General features: G+C 35.3%; 1 protein-coding gene across 7 annotated transcripts in view; it reads left to right on the top strand.

The window, feature by feature from the left end:
• Positions 1 to 19212, top strand: part of WDPCP (WD repeat containing planar cell polarity effector) — a 448174-nt gene that overhangs the window by 107858 nt on the left and 321104 nt on the right. For 5 of the 7 annotated variants that reach the window (XM_025992718.2, XM_072743081.1, XM_072743080.1 and 2 more), the window contains 5 exons: positions 4718 to 4802; positions 13219 to 13266; positions 14120 to 14170; positions 16325 to 16395; positions 16661 to 16720. In XM_025992718.2, coding sequence (XP_025848503.1) covers positions 4742 to 4802; positions 13219 to 13266; positions 14120 to 14170; positions 16325 to 16395; positions 16661 to 16720 — 291 coding nt within the window. In that variant the 5' untranslated portion in view covers positions 4718 to 4741. The remainder of the gene's footprint in view (positions 1 to 4717; positions 4803 to 13218; positions 13267 to 14119; positions 14171 to 16324; positions 16396 to 16660; positions 16721 to 19212) is intronic. The other 2 variants (XM_072743082.1, XM_025992719.2) reach the window with 2 other exon arrangements.

The following is a 19212-nucleotide window of genomic DNA, read 5'->3' as shown; positions in this document are numbered from 1 at the left end:
CCCATGTAGTTATTATCATAGATTTTTTTATAAGGTTGTTTTATTTACTCCACTAATTCTCTTTAGTTTTACATGGTCTTACTAGCAAATATTTAAAGTTCAAGGGAAAAGAAGGAGGAGTAACTCACATTTGGCTGTCTTTGGCCTGCCTGTTATAGCATGACTCCTGCAAAACCTCCTCCTTAATTATAATATATTTGGGGGAGTCTACAGCCATTGTCACGTGCTCATAAACAAGTACAGTCATTTACTAGTGGACATTTGCTATTTTCTTCTCCCTTTCCTCACCTATTATTTGCTAGCCTTGTTCCATCAACTGATTATTGCTGATATTTCTCCAGGTTTTATGGCTTACTCCTTGGCTACCATGTCTACTTTTGCTGAGTGTGATTCCATTTTATCTGGATTCCACCACTCTTGCTGAGTATGCTAATCCAAAGGGCTGCCAGTCCTGCTTTTTTTCTGCTGGGTATTATCTCCTGTAGCTACTGCATTACCCTTTTGCCAAATGTTCCCTCTGGGGGCCATAAAGAAGTCCTTTATAAAGCAAAACGTCTTTCTCCTCCTTTCACCTGTATTTTTTAGTGGGAAACTGAGCAATGTTGTTTATCTATCAGAGCATTTTGAGGAATAGGGCAGTTTTCTCAGCCTTCACACCCCATTGAGACTAGACATGAATCCTTGATACTAAGCTGGAAGAAAAGCCAGATCATAGACTCAAACCTGCAATATTCTCAGGATTTCTCTTTACGCCCAAATACAAAGGGTCCTGGCCTTTGCATTTGACATTTGAAGCTCTCCATGGACCTCAGTTTGCTTGTTCTCCCCCAAACGCTGTAATTTCTGAGTACTTTAGGACTTTCAGACTTAGTACAAATATGGGCAGTGGATCTGTTTAGTTGTTTTGTTTTAGATTTTATTTATTTGACACAGAGTGTGAGCGTGTGCACATAAGCAGGGGGGTGGCAGGCAGAGGGAGGGGGTAAGGGAAAGAGAGAAGCAGACTTCCTGCTGAGCAGGGAGCCCATGTGGGACTCGATCCCAGGACCCTGAGATCATGACCTGAGCTAAAGGCAGATGCTTAACTGACTGAGCTACCCAGGTACCCTGAATCTATTGGTTTTCAAGTTAAAAGCACTGCTGCCTTTTAGAAATAGCTAGTATGGATTACAAAGACAGTTATTCCTTACTCTCCATTCCTGTTATCAGGGGAAAGTTGACAAATTCTTTATTATTGAATTGATTTAAATTGAAAAACAGTTTCAAATGCAGTCTGCTTTTGATATATAAGTAAAGGTATGGCCATTTTGGCTTTAGCTATAAATTTTCATATTAAATTTGCATAATAAAACTTCTTTATTTAGCTACTCTAAGCTAAATTTCAGCCTTGTCTTTGCCCACATTGTGATAAATTCTAATTATTGGTGTCTGAGTAAACACTAAACTGAAGGATGTGAATTTTTATTTTGTAGTGTAGTCTGAATTTGTGACTTGTGTTCCTCTATAATATCAGAGGAAATATGCTTCTGTTCATCACATTCTCTCTCTGTTCTTTGTGAAATATTAATCCATTTGCATGTCCTAATTCAGGTACGTCCTCTTGTACCTGAATTAGGTACACAAGGAGATGTTTTCCTCCTCCACAAGGAGATGTTTTCCCTTCATAAAACCCCTAATGTACTTTGTACTTATTCTTTTATCCCTTTCACCTTGTGAAATTACTATCTAAGGTGAGAGATTGTATGAAATACACTTCTTGTGTTTTTTTCTTTTTTTTTTTTTTTAATTTTTATTTATTTATGATAGTCACAGAGAGAGAGAGAGAGGCAGAGATACAGGCAGAGGGAGAAGCAGGCTCCATGCACCGGGAGCCTGACGTGGGATTCGATCCCGGGTCTCCAGGATCACGCCCTGGGCCAAAGGCAGGTGCCAAACCGCTGCGCCACCCAGGGATCCCCATCTATATGAATTTGTATAATGCTAGACATATTGAGCAGTAGCAGCAACAACAATGGTAACAATAAATTAATTGAATAAAAGTGCCCTTTAAATAGTTCTGAGGTAGAACTTCATTATACCCATTTTATATCTGGGAGAACTTAAATTATGTCAGTTGCTAGTAAACTGAGAAGTTAGAATAAGAAACCAGGCATTTTGAATCTAGAATCTATACATTAAGCTTACTAAATGCAAATAAATATTTATTTAGTTTATTAAATGTTTCTTTAAACAAACATTCCAGGCTTCATCCATCAAAATGAGAAGGGTACAGTTTACATATTCTAATACAGTAAGTATTTTGGTTTTAAAAAAAGTGTAACCGTAAAGTAATAATCCTGAAATAAGCCTCATAAAACTAACTGAAAACAATTCCAAAGAATATGGCTTTGGAAATATTTTGAGTAAATTGTAGCATCACTAGAGTCACTCCCGAGGAGACAATTCTGAGACAATGCTCAACTGAATTGAAAAACTTATAATTGGCTTAATATCACTTGTTCTTTGATGCCTGCTGGTAAGGAACTTCATTCATCCTCTTTCATAATAATGAGGTCCAGTAGCTCTTCTGCTCATATCTGTATACAGTGGCAGTCAGCTTCTGGTTACAGCAGGTTTGATCTGGGGATTGAAGGGTCCTTTGTTTTATCGATAACCTTTCAAGGCACTTAAATTCAAGGAGGAGAGTGAACTCAGATCAATCCAAAAATCTCTATTATCTTTATAGCCTGTTTCCTTGTTATCTTTTTCAGCTTCATTTTTCTATCACTTTCTACATGCATTTTAATCTACTGTGATTCCTGGGATATGCCATCCTTTTACTCACAGTACTAACTGTTCTCCCTCCCACACCTCTTAGATAGCCCAATACTATAGAGTGCTCTGGTTTCAAGCGCAGATTCTGGAGCCAGTCTTCTTATATTCAAAGCCTGCCTTTACTACCTGCTATCTGTGTGGCTTCTCAGTGCCTCATTTTCCTCATTCTAGGAGTAATGGTTCTCATTCTCACTGTGTGGCTTCTAGGTGCCTCATTTTCCTCATTCTACTACTTCAGAGGATAGCTACAAGGATTAAATGAGTTAATACATATAAAATGTTAAGAACAATGCTTGTAATGAGATCGGTACTTAGCAAGTATTGCCTGTTGCCTGTTATCATCATCATCCTTTTCTATATCATCATTTAACTGGTAAAATCCTATGCTTCTTTGAGGTCCTGCTAACATTTCACAACTTTTCTGTGGCTTTCTCAGAGCCCCACTGTTCCAGGCAGGTTTGGCCTTTATGCTCTCCCATTGTTCGCGCTGCCATTTCAGTATTGGTACACTGCATCTTGTTATTTGAACATGAATCTGTTTCTTGATTATTGTAAATACCCTGACATCAAATGTAAAAGTGAAGGTAAGGATGAAAGAAGTTTGTAGTATGTCTAAAATAATTTTGGGTTATCACCCATATCAATAGTATGGGAAATATTTTTAGTCACTCCTAATGTTAAAGAAGCTGGGGACTTTCCTCTGTTTAAAAGATGTCATAAGATATTTTTCAAGCTTTCTTCGTTATTCAGAAATTTGTTGGAAAGAGTAATTCCTTTAGGATCTCTATGAAGAAAATATCAATAGTTTACATATTTCTAATATATATAGCAAACTATTCATACAGTATAGTACTATATGTATTTCTAAGCAAACATTTGGAAGTTACATAAATTTCTTTCAAATATAAAACGTTGACTTTTTTTCTGATTCATATTGACCTTTCTCCAATTATTCCAAATTAATGAGGTACTACCTCATGAAAAAGTATCAGTAATATCCAATAATATCTTGATATTAAAACTAGAAGAAGGGCAGCCCCGGTGGCTCAGCGGTAAATTTAGCGCCGTGGTCAGCTCAGGGCCTCATCCTGGAGACCCGGAATCAAGTCCCACGTCAGGCTCCCCGCAAGGAGCCTGCTTCTCCCTCTTCCTGTGTCTCTGCCTGTGTCTCTGACTCTCTCTCTCTCTCTCTCACTCTCTCTGTCTCTAATAAATAAATAAAATCTTAAAAAAAAATAAAACTAGAAGGAAATATTTGATATACTGTTTTGTTATCTTTTTCTTTCTTTTTTTTCTTTCTTAATGTAATTTGAGTAGAATATCTGGATCTATCATGACATGCAGATTAACAAACTAATTTGAATGCTAATGTGGTTTTACATAGTTTACGTTTAAGTAAATGTTTCTTATAATAGTAACTGTATATATTTTCCTTGCCAATTCCATTTTAATTAGCTTGTTTATATGTGGAAGATCATAAATATTTGCTTTGTATATTAAAAATACACCACAAAATGTGTTTGTATTTAATAATTACCTAACAGATGTTTCCTTTCCTTTTTTTAAAGATGTTTTTAAAAATGCTTAAATACTAAATAATTCTAAATATACTCATAGCCTTAAAAATCCAACAAGTTATTGAAAATTCAAATACATAGATTCTTCTTACCACATTTTTCAGTGAGATGGCATAGTACATTTAGGAAGAGTATATTTTTCTTCTTTCTAGAGTTTATTTCTGGATTGTTAACCAAGGATATGTTAAGATATGTTTATTCTAATGGACCTCATGTCTCAAATATGAGTAGTGTCAAATGATTCTGTTGTTTTCCTAGGAGGTCTTGGTTTTATTGACAATAGAGGATAATTAATTGGCATCTCTTTTTAACTATTTTTTAAACAGAACAGAGATTTCTTCTGCCATCAGATGTCTTTCTGCTTGACTGAACTGCACCTGTGGTCTTTGAAGAATACCTTACACATTGGGGGTAAATGAGCTCTGGGTTAATTTCAATATTTTTCAAATATAAGTTAAAACACTGTAAGTATTAGTAAAGGTTAGAGCCTGTATTGTATAGCTAGAGTTGCATTTTTTTTACACTTAATGAAAAATAATTCTTTTTAGTTACTCTGAGTGTTATTTTTTCAGCTTGAGTTAGATTTTCAGTTGTGAAAATTGATTTTATAGGCCTAATATTTGTTTCCCCTTAAGATACATACATGTTCAATTTTTCCTGGAATTGTTTGTAATGACTGATTTATATTCATAAATATTTGCAGGCTAGCTAGTGATAAAGGTTTTTCTATTCTGTATTAAGGTAATATTTCAAACATACAGCTAAGATGTACAATTAATTATATTTATGTTCTTTGCATTTAATATTTTTGGGGACAGGAGTAATGTAAGTATGTTTTAATGATGCCTATTAGTATAATAGCATAAAATATGTATTGTTAGGAAACATCTTTTAGAAAATCCTCTCCTTTTTGGTTAACTGAAACAACTCTAGGAGGAATGTTTTATTTATATGCCTTTAGCATCATTACTAAGAAGATGGTTTGCCTTGCAAATGTAATTATAGTTTCACTAAGTTTACTTTGCTTAAAATGTTAAGAATAGAATTTCCAGTTCAACAAGGTAGATTTAACACACATTTGCTTCCTCCCCAAATTCTTCTAAAATGAGAATAAATGAATTAAAATAAAGAAGGCATAAACCCATAAGGACGAAGAGAATACAAGAGGAGACAATTGCAATTGGGCAATTTTTGGAAGATAGGAGGGCTGGAGAAATTAGCAAAGCTTAAAAATCAGAATATCAAATGTCTACAGAAGAGAATTCCAAAGAGCCAATTTGTCTCAAAATTCTAGAAAGATACAAAAATTTGAGATGCCAGATTCTGCAAAAGGATGAGGATGCAGCAGGAGGGTGACAACAAAGGGACTTGAAAATTTGCTTGAGAAGTATGAGACACCTCTCATACATGTGGAAATGTTTAATTAGAGAGGCTCTAAACTTGGAGACATTAGCTCCAGGAGAAGAAGACAGGGGATAGGTGCTCAAGTGAAAATGGGGATGAATTGGAAACCTACATACTGATGGGTGAAGTCCTCTTAATCTCATTTGATTCTGAAATATGTCGCAGCCAGTTGTACACTTTCCAAGAAAGGAGTTTGAGGGCCTAGAGCAACTGTATGACCCCAGAGAGAAGACCTATTGACATTGACATTTGAGGGGGAAACACCCTGGTCCTTGGCTGATCAGTAAAGCCCACCAGTCAGCAACCCCTATTCATGTACACAGAACTTCTAATCAGTTTTCTAGTGCCTCTTTTTAAATATGAAGAGCAAGAAACAAAATCCAGAAGTTTCAGAAAACACTGCAAAGTTATTCTGAACTCTTGGAAATTAAAAATAGCAGAAAAAAAATTTTTAACTCAAAAGAAAAAAAATTTCTCTTCTAAAATAGAAAAAATAAACCCCCAAAACAACACAGGAAAAAATTGAGCTTATTTTACTGCTATTGAAAATATAAACTGGTTCAACCACCTCAGGAAACAATTTGGCATTATCTGATACAATTACTGAATGTCACATATTGACCAGTAATTCCACTCCTAGGTATATATTCTAGCAAAAGCCCTGACACTTGTGTACCAGGAGACATGTAACAAAATGTTCATAATAGTACTGTTTATGATTCAGGACCCTAGAAACAACCCAGTAGGAAAATGGATAAATAACATTTATGCAACAGAGAAGGCGAATAGGAAAATGGATAAATAACATTTATGCAACAGAGAAGGCGAATGCATTACAGCTGCATGCAACAGCATGGATAAATGTCAGGAATATAATATTGGGCAAAAAAATTTTAAAAGTAAGTTGCCGAAGAGTACAAACAGTATGATTGCATTTAGAGGAAATTCAAAAACAATAGGCAAAATTAAATAATGTATTGTTTTAGGAGAAACAATATACCAAATATATATGGTAATACTATAAAGAATATTAGGATTATAGACAGAAAATTTTAATATAGCTCTGAGAAGAGAGGATGTAGAATGGAAATAGGAAGGAGTACACAGGAAGCTTAAAAAGATAATGTTCTTTTTTTTAGATTTGCTATTTTTTAATGTTTTTAATCTTTTATTTTTTTACATTACATATCATTTGTATTTATCCAACAATTAAAATAATTTTGAAACAGAAATGTTACAACAATATTTTTTTTATAACACTTAGTAAAAAATATATGTAGAGGAAAAAACTCTAAGGAGAGACAACAAAATATTATTAGTAGCTATCTCTGAAGATTGGAAATATGGGACATTTAACTTTTTTGCTTATTTCCTAAATTTTATACAATAATATATTATTTTTATAATCAAGGAAACATAATTATGTTGAAATACACATAATTATGATAGAAAAAAATGAAAGCTGTGACAAAAGAGAAGATTAAAAAACAGGAGAGAAAAGACTAGTAAAGTCTCAACATAGGAATTCTAAGCTCAATTGCTAATTCTGGGAAAAGCAGCAAAGAGAAATTATAGAAATATAATTTATAGAAAAAATAGAAATTATCAAAGAAATATTTCTAGAAATTTTCCTCAAACTAAGAAAATGAGTTTATAGGTTGAAAGGGCCTATAAGTACTGAACACAATGAATGGAAAAGGTATCTATGAAGGCACATCAGTGTGAAATTTCAGAACACTGAGCATAAAGAAAAAACCCAGAGACCTTATAGCAAAGAACGAACAAATGGATCACATACAAAGGATTGGGATTACTCTTGGCCTTTTTGACACCAGTTGTGGAAGCTATGAGGCAATGGAATGATGTCTTCAAAATTCAGAGAGAAATTGTTTCCAACAATTATTTCCTAGACAACTAGTCAGTCATTTGTGAGAAAAAAACATTTTCAGCTATGTAAATACTCACCAAATTCACCTTCCTTTTCTCGTTAAACTGCCAGAACATATGTGTCTTGCCAAACAAGGTAATTAAACCAAGACAGAGGAAGACACACCTGTCTTTACAGGAAAATAGACAGTGTCTGTGCATCAGATCCAGAAGTTAGTCCAGAATGGTACGGGATCATGAGGCTGGAGGGGAAAGGTTGCTAATGAAAAGATTATACTGATTGGTCATTGATAATGTTAGAGTATATTGGAGATTAATTAGTGTTAATATATTTTTAAAGCAATAAAAAACAAGGCAATTTTTAATGTCAGGGACATTATATAAAAAAGGAAATGCAGTCACAGTGTACCTACCCCATGGTTTGGTTGTGAATAAAATTTAGATATTCATTAACATTGTTAGCGCTGACTTAACCAAAAATTGTGCTCTAATTGTTTGGGGAGGATGGGGAGAAGTGTAAGTGTTAGTAGATAGGGAGGGGAACATAGTGGTAAAAGATAACTGAATTCTCAATTTCCGTAGTGGATAGGCAATAGATAATACCTACAACTGAAGAATCAAGAAATTACAGAGTGAGAATACTATTTGCAAAAATGAAGGAATATAGAGAAGAAACAGTTCATAATCGAAAATAGTTATCTCTAGGGAGTAGGTATTTTTTTTTAAGATTTTATTTATTTATTCATGAGAACCCCAGAGAAAGAGAGGCAGAGACACAGGCAGAGGGAGAAGCAGGCTCATCTCAAGGAGCCTGATGTGGGGCTTGATCCCTGGACCACGATCACGCCCTGAGCTGAAGGCAGACGCTCAACCACTGAGCCACCCAGGCGTCCCTTGGGGGGTAGATATTGAGGGCCAGAAGATACAGTGTCACAGTGTTGTTCATGTTGAATGACTTTAGCAGTATACCTGAATTTTTTAAAGGCCTGCACATGTTTGAATTAGATATTTAAAAAAGATTGAAAGCCAAAAATAGCAATCTTTTTATACCCCTAGAGACAATGGTAATATCATATGTAATTAGGGATATTTTTCTAGGAAGCTCAAAATGGTATCAATGCAAATATTCTTTAAAAAGAAGTCAGTAGGGATCCCTGGGTGGCGCAGCGGTTTGGCGCCTGCCTTTGGCCCAGGGCGCGATCCTGGAGACCCGGGATCGAATCCCACGTCAGGCTCCCGGTGCATGGAGCCTGCTTCTCCCTCTGCCTGTGTCTCTGCCTCTCTCTCTCTGTGACTATCATAAATAAATAAAAATTAAAAAAAAAAATAAATTAATTAATTAAAAAAATAAAATAAAAAGAAGTCAGTAGAACATGTTACTCTTGATCTTGGAGAGTGCGTTCAAGCCCGATGTTGAATATAGAGATTACTTAAAAATAAAATTAAAAAGAAGTATGATAGATACATTCAACTGCATATAGGTATAATTTTCTTATGAAAGGAATAAGTGAGCTTGAAGAGATTAAGGTCCTTTTCTGTGTTATATTTTATGTTTCTGTTTCTTGCATTAAAAAAAAAAACAATAGAATCCTTAGCCAAAATACATTTCTGAAAATTTAAATCTTTTTTTTAAAGATTTTATTTATTTATTTTTTAAATTTTTATTTATTTATGATAGTCACAGAGAGAGAGAGAGAGAGAGGCAGAGACACAGGCAGAGGGAGAAGCAGGCTCCATGCACCGGGAGCCCGACGTGGGATTCGATTCCGAGTCTCCAGGATCGCGCCTGGGGCCAAAGGCAGGCGCTAAACCGCTGCACCACCCAGGGATCCCTGAAAATTTAAATCTTAATGAAACTGTACTGTTAGCTATTTTGACATTCTCCAAAACAAGGATTTGCAAAGTGAAACATTTTATTATTATTTGTTCTTATAATGAAGCCAGAATTGTTGTATAGTTGGAATCTTAAATTGAAGTTTTTTTTCTCTAATCATAATTGCCTATTTTTTCATCTTGTTGCCTTACTCCCATATTACCTAGGTTTTATGCTTCTCTGAGATCATCAATCTCTCTGTCTCTCTTTTAAGATGTTATTTATTTATTCATGAGAGAGAGAGAGAGAGAGAGAGAGAGAGAGGCAGAGACATAGGCAGAGGGAGAAGCAGGCTTCCTGTGGGGAACCTAATGCAGAACTCGATCCAGGGACTCTTGGATCATGCCCTGAGCCTAAGGCAGTCCATCAATCTCTTAGTCCCTTTATTTTCTCCTACTCTGTTATTCCCCTCACCAATTATCTCCTTACCCAGCTAGGACTCCATAGTTGGAAATCTGGTCAGTTTTATCTGGATTCCATTATACCCCTAGTCTTCTGTTACATTCCTAGTAAAATCCTTCCCTGCCCTTCCATCTGTCCTAAAGTCCTCTGTCTCTAGTTCTCCTATTCAGACAGTGTATGGTTTTTAGAGAAGACTCTCACAGTAGTGCACAGTGGCCTCAGGATGCAGTAAGGTCTTCAGTCTCAAGTGGATCTTTAGCAGGGCCTATATATTTTCTTTGGGAACATTCTTGTCTTTGAGCCCATATGAAATCCTCCTTTTTTAAGGGCTCAGCTTTAATAAGTCATCTAGAAAAGCCTTTCTTGCCATTTAGATTAAGTTAGTAACCCAGTTACATACTTTCATTATGCTTGAGATTTGAAGTATTTTTTTTTAAGTAAATCCTATGGCCAGCGTGGGGCTTGAACTCACGACTCTGAAATCAAGACCGGAGCTGATATTGAGAGTCTGATGCTTAACCAACTGAGCCACCTAGGCACTCTGCTTTGTTCCTTTTAGAGGACAGGTGTCTAGAAGCCAGGGTGTTCTTTAAGTGTGCTTACTGCTATTGGAGTGTCATTGTTAACCAGGCTCTCAGTGGGCAGAGCCTAGGGAATGTATGTGTGTATATATGTATGTATACATATTTATATCCACATTCATTTTTGCATCTATCTCTATATATTAAAAACTGATTTTAATTTACCACCACAGGGTTCATTCTAATTTTCTTCCTTTCTGTATTTGTATTTCTCTATTCAGAGAGTGAGAAACCTGAGGTTTCCATATCTTTTGCTTACTTAATCCATTCTCTATGGATTTAGCCTCCTGTCTCTTTTTTTTTGTTTTGTTTTGTTTTGTTTTTAGCCTCCTATCTCTGACCATACCCTCCCCTACATAGATGCCCTCTTCTTTCACATGAGTTCTGATACAACCTTTTGGGCTACCTCCATTTGTGGATGTCTTCCTCACTTTGGCACCCGTCATGAGGCCATTGCCCCATGTGAATGTCCTTCTCACCCTGTTAGGGTTCTGACACACCATCAGGCTGACTCTCTGGACACCTTCCTCATCCAGCATAGTCTATGACTGGGTTTTGACAGGCCACCCTGGGTAAGATGGAGTAGATCAGACTTGTGCACAGAATTCAGGGCCCTTGAGGTGCCTGTCTGGCTTAGTCAGAAGAGCATGGGACTCTTGATCTCAGGGTTCAAGCCCCATGTTGGCTGTAAAGATTAGTTAAGTAAAAAAAAAAATCTTTTTTTAAGAATTCAGGGCCCTTTATGGTCTTCATAGTTCTGTTCTAGAGTTATAAATATTTGGTTGGGGATCCCTGGGTGGTGCAGCGGTTTGGCGCCTGCCTTTAGCCCAGGCTGTGATCCTGGAGACCCGGGATCGAATCCCACATCGGGCTCCCGGTGCATGGAGCCTGCTTCTCCCTCTGCCTATGTCTCTGCCTCTCTCTCTCTCTCTGTGACTATCATAAATAAATAAAAATTTAAAAAATAAATAAATAAATATTTGGTTGTATCTAGTGATGGAATATTACACTAGAGAATGTTACATGTGTTCATAATGCTTATGGTTCTTAGATTTTCTTTTAACTCAACTTTTTATTGAAGTAGAGCATATGTGAAAAGGATAAAGATCATAAAGATATATTTTGAACTATCAAAAAATGAACATACCCATAAAATCATCACCCAAGAAATAAAATATTATTGGTATTTTAGGAGCCCTACTTATGACCTTTCCCAGTCACCCCTTATTAAATATTTTTATTTTTTAAATTAAATTTTATTTTTTTAAAGATTTTTACGTATTTATTCATGACAGACACAGAGACAAAGAGAGAGGCAGAGACACAGGCAAAGGGAGAAGTGGGCCCCATGCAGGGAGCCCAATGTGGGACTTGATCCTGGGTCTCCAGGATCACAGTCTGGGCTGAAGGCAGCGCTAAACCGCTGAGTTACCAGGGCTGCCCAGATATTTTTAATCTAACCAATAGAAAGAGATTGTATTCTTTAAAATGATATGTCCCAGGATGTTTGGCTGGCTCAGTTAGTAGAGCACGTGACTCTTGACCTGGGGGGTTGTAAGTTGGAGCCCCATGTTAGGTGTAGAGATTACTTATAAATGAAACCTTAAAAAAATTGTATGTCCCAATTAATGGCATGATGAATAGAATGGAGTTTTAATAAGTACACAGGATTTACTATTTTTAAAAACTCTGTTTAAAAGTTAATTGTATTGGGGTGCCTGGCTGGCTCAGTTGGTGGAGCATGTGACTCTTTATTTTGGGGTTGTGAGTTTGAGCCTTACGTTAGGTGCAGGATTACTTAGATGATCTTAAAAAAATAAAAATTACAACTGTAATACATTTTTTTGAAGTTTCGTCATTCAGTTTGAGAAAGTTTGGAGCAGTCAGTCACTAGGGGGCAGCCTGTACTGCTTCCACTTCTTTAGAAACTGTTGTATCCTTTTGTTAGTAACTAGAATTATTTTGCAAGGAGGGAGATAAATGTTACTTCAAAGAGAAAAATATTTCACTATTCACAGCTAGGAATAAAATGGACACAATTATTTGGTTTTGCTGTAATTCAATTGCAAGGACAGGGTCCTTGGTGCTCTCAAAATCTAGTAAGCCTTGCTTTGCTTCCATGGCCCCAGGATAGCACCTTGAATGAGTTTGGAAGGTTTTTTGCATCTAAACAAGCTTCAGATAACTTAACCGTACTTTCCTCTAGTTTTTTCTTTTTCTCCTGCAAATTTCCCCCAAGCACCATATTAGATTTAAGCTAAAGTAGAGAGAAGAAAACAACAGCTCAGAATCCAACAGTTAGGGCATTTTTTTTTTCCATCCTCTAATTTCATTTGGCATTGCTTAGTGGCAGTTCCTTTTGGTAGCACCCTGTGAAAAATATCAGAGGAAGTGTGAAAGAGAAAAGTTGGTCTTCCTTGATTTCAGTTTTTTTTTTTTTTTACTACTTCTTTCCTCATGCTCTTCTAGTTTTGTATAAATCTTTTTAAATTAGATTGATAAAACTTCCAGTTCCTGAATATCCCTAGAATAGATGAACTCATGTCCAGATACTCTTGAACTATCTTATTTATTTCTAGTTTCAAAAAGATTGTTTCTGTCCTCCTTGCCTACCCCACCCGAGTCCTGCCATATAATAAACTTTTTACCATAATCTAATGTTATTTCTTCTTTTCCATAGATAGAGACATTGGGATCTACCAGTATTACGACAAGAAAGACCCACCAGGTTAAGTATCTATTCTACTAAACTAATTTTTATAAATGAAATATTCTAAACTATAAAATACTGACCATTAAAAACTCTTTGTGTGACCTTTAGATAAATTCTAAAATTAAAAAAAAAAAAGTCACTTCAGTTCTTTAGAAAAATGCTGAGGTTGATAGCTGTTCTATGTAAAATAAAGCAATATTGAGAAAATGCTGTGAAAGAACATGAAAATTTTCATTTTACTGCCGATCCAACTGATAACTGGACAGTCTGTTCACGTTTATCTATCAGTGTTCCAGTAGAGGGCATTGTTAATGCGTGGGTCCCACTGTTGCTGGCCTCCCGGATCCTCACCTGATATCTGAAATAGGCATTTCTGAGTGAATGATCAATTTTCTTTATCTGATTAATCCTGTTAATCCCAGAAGTTTCATGATGGGCCAAAAGGTCTTTCTAGCTAGTTACTTCCTGTTTTGGTCTCTGTTGAAGTGGGGCTTGTGTGGGCATCCTGTGTGTGTAGCTTGGTGGCTAATAGACTAACTTCATGGTTCTGATGACAGACTGAACTAACTTCTGTTTGGACTCAGTTGCAGTTCTCTTCCCTATCCGAAGAGATTGTGAGCTCAGGATATTGGCCCACCAGTTGTGCCGTGTAAGCCCTTTCACTACAAATTTAGGAAATACCTCTATGAAATGAAAACATCCACATTATGACGTTTTCTTCCAACTGCCTTTAAAAAAATTTAGCATAATTTATTAATCTCAACAATGTGCATAATACACATTATATATGCATATTTAAAAATACAAAGTATTTTAATTAAAATAATTTCCAGTTATTTTTCTTCTTTCCTTCTCTCTCCTGCTACAGTATCACTGACAGAGCATGGTAACATAGAAGAAAAGCAGAAGCTGGCAGAATGTAAGCTTATTTTTACTTTTTTGAAATTATTATAAAACTAGAACTTTAATAATCCCTGAAGATTAGGTCTTAAAAAATATTTTAAGCTTTCTGCACAAATAGGAAATGTTATTCCTTCCAAATTTCTTTTAATTCTAAATTCCCATTGTTTAGGTCTATAAACATGAGTGAGAATTACATTTGTTAGTCATTTCTAATTTAGACCATTAAAATCTCTATCCAGTTTTGGGACACCTGGGTGGCTTAGAGGTTGAGCGTCTGGCTTTGGTTCAGGGTGTGATCTTAGAGTCCCAGGATCGAGTCCCACATTGGGCTCCTTGCATGGAGCCTGCTTTTCCCTCTGCCTGGGTCTGCCTCTCTGTGTGTCTCTCATTAATAAAATAAATAAAATCTTTAAAAAAAAAAAAGAAATCTCTATCCAGTTTTGATGAGAGATACCTGTGTAAACATAAACTTTCTTGATGAACCATATTTATGTCACTTAATGTATTTAAAAGAAATGTATCAGACTTAAATTCTGATAACATTTTGTTATATGCCATGCCTAAATTGTTAATGTTTTACCCATTCAAAGAAAAGAAAATTTGTTAAAAAAGAAAATTTGTAATGAATAGCATTATTAGCACTTTATTCTTTATAGTCTTTTCTCAGGTGTATAAGTACATATATATATATGTATATAATAGAGCTACAATGAAAGGTGGTTTTAGGGATCCCTGGGTGGCGCATCGGTTTGGCACCTGCCTTTGGCCCAGGGCGCGATCCTGGAGACCCGGGATCGAATCCCGCGTCGGGCTCCCGGTGCATGGAGCCTGCTTCTCCCTCTGCCTGTGTCTCTGCCTCTCTCTCTCTCTCTCTCTCTGTGTGACTATCATAAATAAATAAAAAAAAAATTAAAAAAAAAGTGGTTTTAATGACTTGAAATTAAATACAATTTAAGTTTTACAGGTAGAGCTGAAAGTCCTACCTCTTCCCTTGTTTTAAGTGGGTGAGCTCACATTTAATTTTTTTAAATGTTGCATTAGTAACTGCAGTATAAATTTAAAACTTTGCACATATGCTCTACACATACACTAGGTTTATAGAATGAAATTAATTTGCTGAAATAAGATATATAGTAATTCTATTGTAAAGTTTAAATGTCTGTATATACTGTATATTATGAGTACATACACAGAACATAAATGCATACATACAGCTCTTATTTAGAAATATTTTTTAGGAGAATTAAAAAATGAATTCACTTTCTTGATGAAATAGATATCATTATAATGAATTTAACATTTTGTTCTTTTAATAAACTTTTTAGTTTGTCTTACGCTAAGATTGAGATTCTACTGAATAATTTTATCTTTTATTTAAGTGCATTTAAAACAAAAGAAAGGCTTATCATTATTGAATCATATACATTTTAAAGAGGATCATTTTATTTATTTATTTATTTATTTATTTATTTATTTATTTATTTTTAAAGATTTTATTTATTTATTCATGAGAGACACAGAGAGAGAGAGAGAGAGAAAGGCAGAGGCACAGGCAGAGGGAGAAGCAGGCAGGGAGCCTGATGTGGAACTCGATCCCGGGACCCCAGAATCACGCCCTGGGCTGAAGGCAGCACTAAACCAGTGAGCCACCCAGGCTGCCCAAGAGGATCATTTTAGATAAAAAAGTTTTAATAGGTGATGCTTACTTTTAAATTTATATTCTATGCATCACATTTTGTGTTTTATTTCTTTCCTCGGTATATCCATTCACTCATAAGAATTTTCAGGTTGGAGAGGGTTACTTACAGAATTTGGAATTTCTTTTGGATTGAACCTTTTAATTATTTGTATGAAAAAGTTACTTCTCTGGTAAAGAGTTTGGTCATTTACAATTAGGTACTAGATTTCCAGGAGTAGGAAACTTTCCCAGGGATTCTCTGAGCCGTATTGGTTGTCTTCATAAAATTATGATCACCGAGGTGGTTTTGTTGTAAAAATCCTGTTCCTATGACAGAGCCTCTCAAAAGGCTGTTATTTGATGATGGAAATGAAGCCCACTTCCTCTCAATTAAGGAGGTGTTTTATTTTAATCCTCCTAAGGCACACTGCTAAGCAGAGTTTCCTTTTTAAATCATGTTTAACTAACTGTAATACATGTTTCATTTGCCAGCACGAGATTATCCGTGGACACTCAAAAATAGACGCCCAGAAAAACTTCGAGACTCACTCAAGGAGTTGGAGGTATCTTTCCAAAAGTTTCAAAAATGGCAACAAACAAATCTGTTTTAAAACATCTTTCAACAGTTTTAATTTTCATAAAGGATCAGCTCTCCTGGTGATGATAGCTTTGCTTTTGTCTAGTGAGGAGTTCCAAAACAGTTGCATCTTTGTGTGGCATGCTGATCTTTTTTTTTTTTTTTCTTGGTGCTTGCAAATCAGAAGCACTCTAACTGGTAACAACAATGTATATAGCCAACTGCACTCTCTCTTTTTCTGTTTCCTTCAGGAATTGATGCAAAACAGTCACTGTGTGCTGAGCAAATGGAAGAACAAATATGTCTGTCGGGTAAAATGGTTTGGCATACTTTTGCAGTGTTTAACCAATGGAGCTGAAAACTATGCAGTAATTGGTATTCTTGTGTTATGATAGATAATGGACAAAAACTTTTTAGGAGTGGATATTTCAGAGTTTGAATTCTAGTCATTCTAGAACCAACATTAGACAGATTGACAGAGGCCACCAGGCTGCCTCATTAATCAGTATAGTTGTGCTGACAGTATGAACTAGCATCAGCTAATATGTCAGCTAATAAAAGTCTTTTCAGACGGTATTTTTTGTTCAGATTTGTTTGAATGTTGATTGGATGTTTCCTGGAATAGATTTAATCATATTTTTGAGTGAAGATAAAACCACAGGACAAAAGGTTTTTTGGCATATTACTTTGAGTAAGCATTTGTAAATACCATGCTTATGGAAATCAACAAGCGGACTATAGTTAGACCTAACATAACAAGACATTTGCTGATATTCTTTGAACCCTCTAAGTTATGTTGTTTAATGCCATAGCCACCAGTCACCTGTGGCTATTTAAAAATAAATTTAAACTAATTAAATAAAGTTAAAAATTCAGTTCCTCAGTTGCACTACCTACATTTTAAGTGCTCAGTAGCCACATGTTGTCATGTGGACAGTATAGATACAGAACATTTCCATCTTAGAAAATTCTGTTAGACAGCACAGTTAGGACCTAGACAACATGAGCTACGTGTTGAATGGGTCTAGATTTAATAATTAGACATAATATTTAGGGACCATTGATCAGAAAATAATGGAAAAATGCCTTAGCTTTGTTTATAAGCTTAAGAGATACTAGTTGCCTTACTTGTTTGTGATTAAAAGAATCACTAGTCATATTCTACTCATACATGTAATTGAAGTTACATTAGGACTACTAATAATTACAACTGTTTTATGAAATTAATATTCCTATATGAATTTAAATTCTTGTTTATAATATGATTTATTTTAGGTCTAACTATTATTGTTTGAAGTTTGGGCCCATGGCTTTAACCATAAATATACATTGAATTTGTAGTTATTATGAATATAATTGAATATTGGAACATAGTCTATCCTTTTATTTTTATTTTTATTTTTTTAGACTATCATTTTAATGGACTCTAATTTTTCCTCAGTTTTTGTTTAATCTAGCCTGCTTTTACTCATGAAAGGTAACTAACTAGTTACTTCCTCAAGTGGCAGAAATTATTTTTTTTCCGGGGACTATTTGCAAGGCTGAATTAATATTTTTAGAACCATAATACTTTCTAAATTTGACTTAGGATTCTATTCAAAAGGATGAGATTATTTAAAAATTCATAATTTGTTTTCATTAAAGTTTTAATCAAACATTAAACTTAAATACAAAATATCCTCCAGGAAGTTTTAAACTTAGTACAGCTCAGATTGTACTTCTCAATGCCATTACTCACCTTAAAAGCAGGCTTGAAATTATTTGACTGGAGGGCAAGCCTACTACCCGTAGTAAGAGGTCTGTCTTGTGGCCTCCACCCTTACCATCACCCAGGGTAAGTTGGAACATGTCAGGCATCTTAAAATATGCAGTGAAGCATCCCAATAGGCAATCCTTTTTAAATAGACATTATTACCTTTTGATTTTTAAGCAAGTTTGTATGTATCTGTATGTAGGGGGAATAAGGCAAAGGATGTCTTTCACTATTAATTCAATGGAGAAAAGAAATTTTCATGATAGAATATATATAAAATTACTTCTATAATTTATAGCAAACTGACAATAGTGGCTTCTCTGGCTGTTGTACCAGCGTCACTTTTAATTTTTCCAATGAAATTTATCTTTCTTTACGGCCTGTCATATTTGTGTGCTTCATTTGTATGATTGATAAATTATTCCTAAAATAGCCCTTTTACTACCAGCATATTCTTGATGTGATTATATATTTTAGTAAGATAACTTGCCCTCCACCTGATCATCCTGATTAGTCCCCCACATGTTTTTATTTTTAAAAAATTTTATTTAAAATCAATTAGCCGGGCAACCCTGGTGGCTTAGCGGTTGAACACCGCTTGCAGCCCGGGGTGTGATCCTGGAGACCCGGGATCGAGTTCCACGTTGGGCTCCCTGAATGGAGCCTGCTTCTCCCTCTGCCTGTGTCTCTGCCTCTCTCTTTCTCTCTCTGTGTCTCTATGAATAAATAAAATCTTTAAAAAAAATAAAATAAAATCAATTAGCCAACATATGATACATCATTACATATAATACATCATTATATCATTACATTATCGTTTTAAATAATTCATCAGTTGCATATAACACCCAGTGATCATAATCTCACAAGCCTTCCTAATGACCAACACCTAGTTACTCTGTTCCCCACACCCACCTCCCCTTCAGCAACCCTGTTTGTTTCCCAAAGTTAAAACTCTCTTATGGTTTGTCTCCCACTCAGATTTCTTCTCTCTCTCTCTCTCTCTCTCTTTTTTAATTGAAGTTTGATTTGCCAGCATATAGTATAACA

Source organism: Vulpes vulpes, chromosome 16 (genome assembly GCF_048418805.1).
Source record: "Vulpes vulpes isolate BD-2025 chromosome 16, VulVul3, whole genome shotgun sequence".
NCBI lineage: Eukaryota > Metazoa > Chordata > Mammalia > Carnivora > Canidae > Vulpes > Vulpes vulpes.
This window is presented reverse-complemented; position numbering and strand designations above follow the sequence as displayed.